At 36.1% G+C, this 2,408-nt stretch overlaps 2 protein-coding genes across 5 annotated transcripts in view; one reads left to right on the top strand and one right to left on the bottom strand.

The window, feature by feature from the left end:
* Positions 1-2,408, bottom strand: part of LOC106461073 (lamin-B receptor-like) — a 62,541-nt gene that overhangs the window by 32,888 nt on the left and 27,245 nt on the right. The gene's annotated exons all lie outside the window — the stretch shown is intronic.
* Positions 1-2,408, top strand: part of LOC106461078 — an 11,703-nt gene that overhangs the window by 4,847 nt on the left and 4,448 nt on the right. Inside the window, exon 2 of the mRNA XM_013920867.2 lies at positions 344-503. Coding sequence (XP_013776321.1) covers positions 344-503 — 160 coding nt within the window. The remainder of the gene's footprint in view (positions 1-343; positions 504-2,408) is intronic.

Below are 2,408 nucleotides of genomic sequence, written 5' to 3'. Positions count from 1 at the left end.
GTACTATATATATATATATATATATATATTAGATCAATCAGTACGATTTCTTGTGAACGTTCACTCACAGAACTGATAACTATTAAATATATATAATACAGGTATCGTTCTCTTCAGCTTTACTCAATATAAGAACAGTCAAGAAACAATTATCAATAGGAAAATCACAGCTCCCATTGCTACATACGTTTTTTTGTAGTTTCTCATGAATTACTCATTATTTATGTTAAGAATCATGTCAGAGACGTGCAAGTTCATATGTAAATAGTCTTATCTTGAAAAAATTATGTTTATAACATTTGCGTTGTAGTTTCATTCTCTTATTATTTTCGTCCATTTGCAGGGGCGAAACAGCACCACATAAATGTGTGTGTAGCATTTATGCAAGTAACAAAGTAGAGTTGGAAAGCACGAACTTCATACGAAGCAAAGAGCACATCGTCCCGGATCTTGTCTGTGACGAGGGCGCAGGAGAAACTTGTGTCAGACTCTGTAAGTTTCGGGTAAGTGCTGAGGAAGAGGTCCAATACTTATATAGTTTGTAGTTAGCGTCGGGACCGTGTACGGGGTGGGGGAGACGTATCCCTTCAGCTGTGGGGAATTAAACTGCAACAATTTCAAATAATACTTACTATAATTTTCAATGATGGGATCTTGTATTATGTGATCGTAATTTTGCTGCTGACAATTATTGTTTAAAATTAAAAATTGAAAAATTCATAAATATAATTAGTAATTCTATAACAATTTCTATACTGAAAAATGAAAGGACTGTTAATTTTTAAGCCATTTTTTTGTTTGGGAGGGGGCTAGAACTGTGATGTAGTGAATCTAGGTTTTATATTTAGTTGCTACGGTCTAGACCTTCTCTTCGATGAGTCTAGAACTGTGATGTAGTGAATCTAAGTCCTCTATTTAGTTGCTACGACCTAGACCTACTCTTCGATGAGTCTAGAACTGTGATGTAGTGAATCTAAGTCCTCTATTTAGTTGCTACGACCTAGACCTACTCTTCGATGAGGGAATGGATAATAAGATTATCAATATAATTACCTGCTCATGTACTCCTTACTTAGACCATTTAAACACTACTGGAGGAGAGCTATTTTATTTTGTTTTCGGCCTAGAAGTAGTTATTATCCTAGTGTCGAAATCTAGAACAAAAAACAAACAAACAAATAAGGCCAAAGTCACAATCCTCTGTATGTATAATGTGGTAATAAGAGCGTTGTTACCAAAAAGCTTATCAAGGTCAAATGTGAAATAATACAGTTACGGGCAATTTATTAATGTAAAATTCATGGCCACAATGCTGCGTGAGTAAGAAACAATAAAGGTGCAGCCACCAACGACTTATCAAGGTCCAAGGTCAAAGTCATGGTCGTCATACTGTGTAAATAAGAAATACCAAAGGTGCAGCTACAGACAACGTTAAAAGAAGATACTAGTAATTATACATTATACTACGATTGTGTTTAAAAAAATTTTAGATTTTTTTTTTCAATTCAAAAATTTCAATTAAAGATTTAAAAATGATTTTATTTGTCTATTGTCAAACACAATGCTACCCAATGGACTGGTCTGGCTCTATCCACCGCGAACATCGAAACCCGATTTTGAGCGTTATACTTACCGCTGAGCCATAAAAAAGTAATAGAAGACAATGTTTGGATTAGATTGATAATATTTGAGAAAGTGTAGATGGGTATGGTACATTTCTTGAGAATTGTTCGAACGCAACAACAACAACTTTATAGGCAGGGCGTTTTATTACATAGTAACACAAGCGCTTATTTGGCTGTTTAGGCCCACTCGAGGTGGTGCCTAGGCTCTTTCTTAGCACAGCCACTGGTTACCCAATCGCATCGATGGGCCCCTTCCAATTACAATCAAAAAATGAAAATAATATTTCAGGTAAGCATTCATACTTGTTGTGTATACACCCATAAAGAATGAAACCGAATGAAATGTTTTGGGTGTGGGGGTCACATCTTGGGGCACCGAGAAATCAATATTCGATTGCTTCTTGCATTTTTTGTATATATATTTGTGTTCCAGGAGCAGGCCTCCGTAAATAGCCCGAGCCCCTAACCCCTATTGCCACATTTTTCTTAATTTTCACTCATCTACATGGAATTTTCTTCTGAATAAAAAAGTGATAAGAGGTCTTTACCAAGGACTTTATATATATATATTGACTTTATATACGGTATGTCTGTTCTCGAATGTACATATATTTTGAAATCGTTGTGTTTCCTGTTTTTATGCCTCCCCCTCCAGTTGCACGGCGGTGTTTCCACTTCTATGCCCCCCCCCCAGTTGCACAGTGGAAAGTCTGACGGCTTATAACGCTAAAAAAATGGTTTTCGATACAGTATAGGTAGTCCATTGTGCAGCTTTGGGCTACA

Source organism: Limulus polyphemus, unplaced genomic scaffold (assembly GCF_000517525.1).
Source record: "Limulus polyphemus unplaced genomic scaffold, Limulus_polyphemus-2.1.2 Scaffold892, whole genome shotgun sequence".
NCBI classification, from domain to species: domain Eukaryota; kingdom Metazoa; phylum Arthropoda; class Merostomata; order Xiphosura; family Limulidae; genus Limulus; species Limulus polyphemus.
Note: the sequence above shows the minus strand (reverse complement) of the source record. Positions and strands in the feature narration are given on the sequence as shown.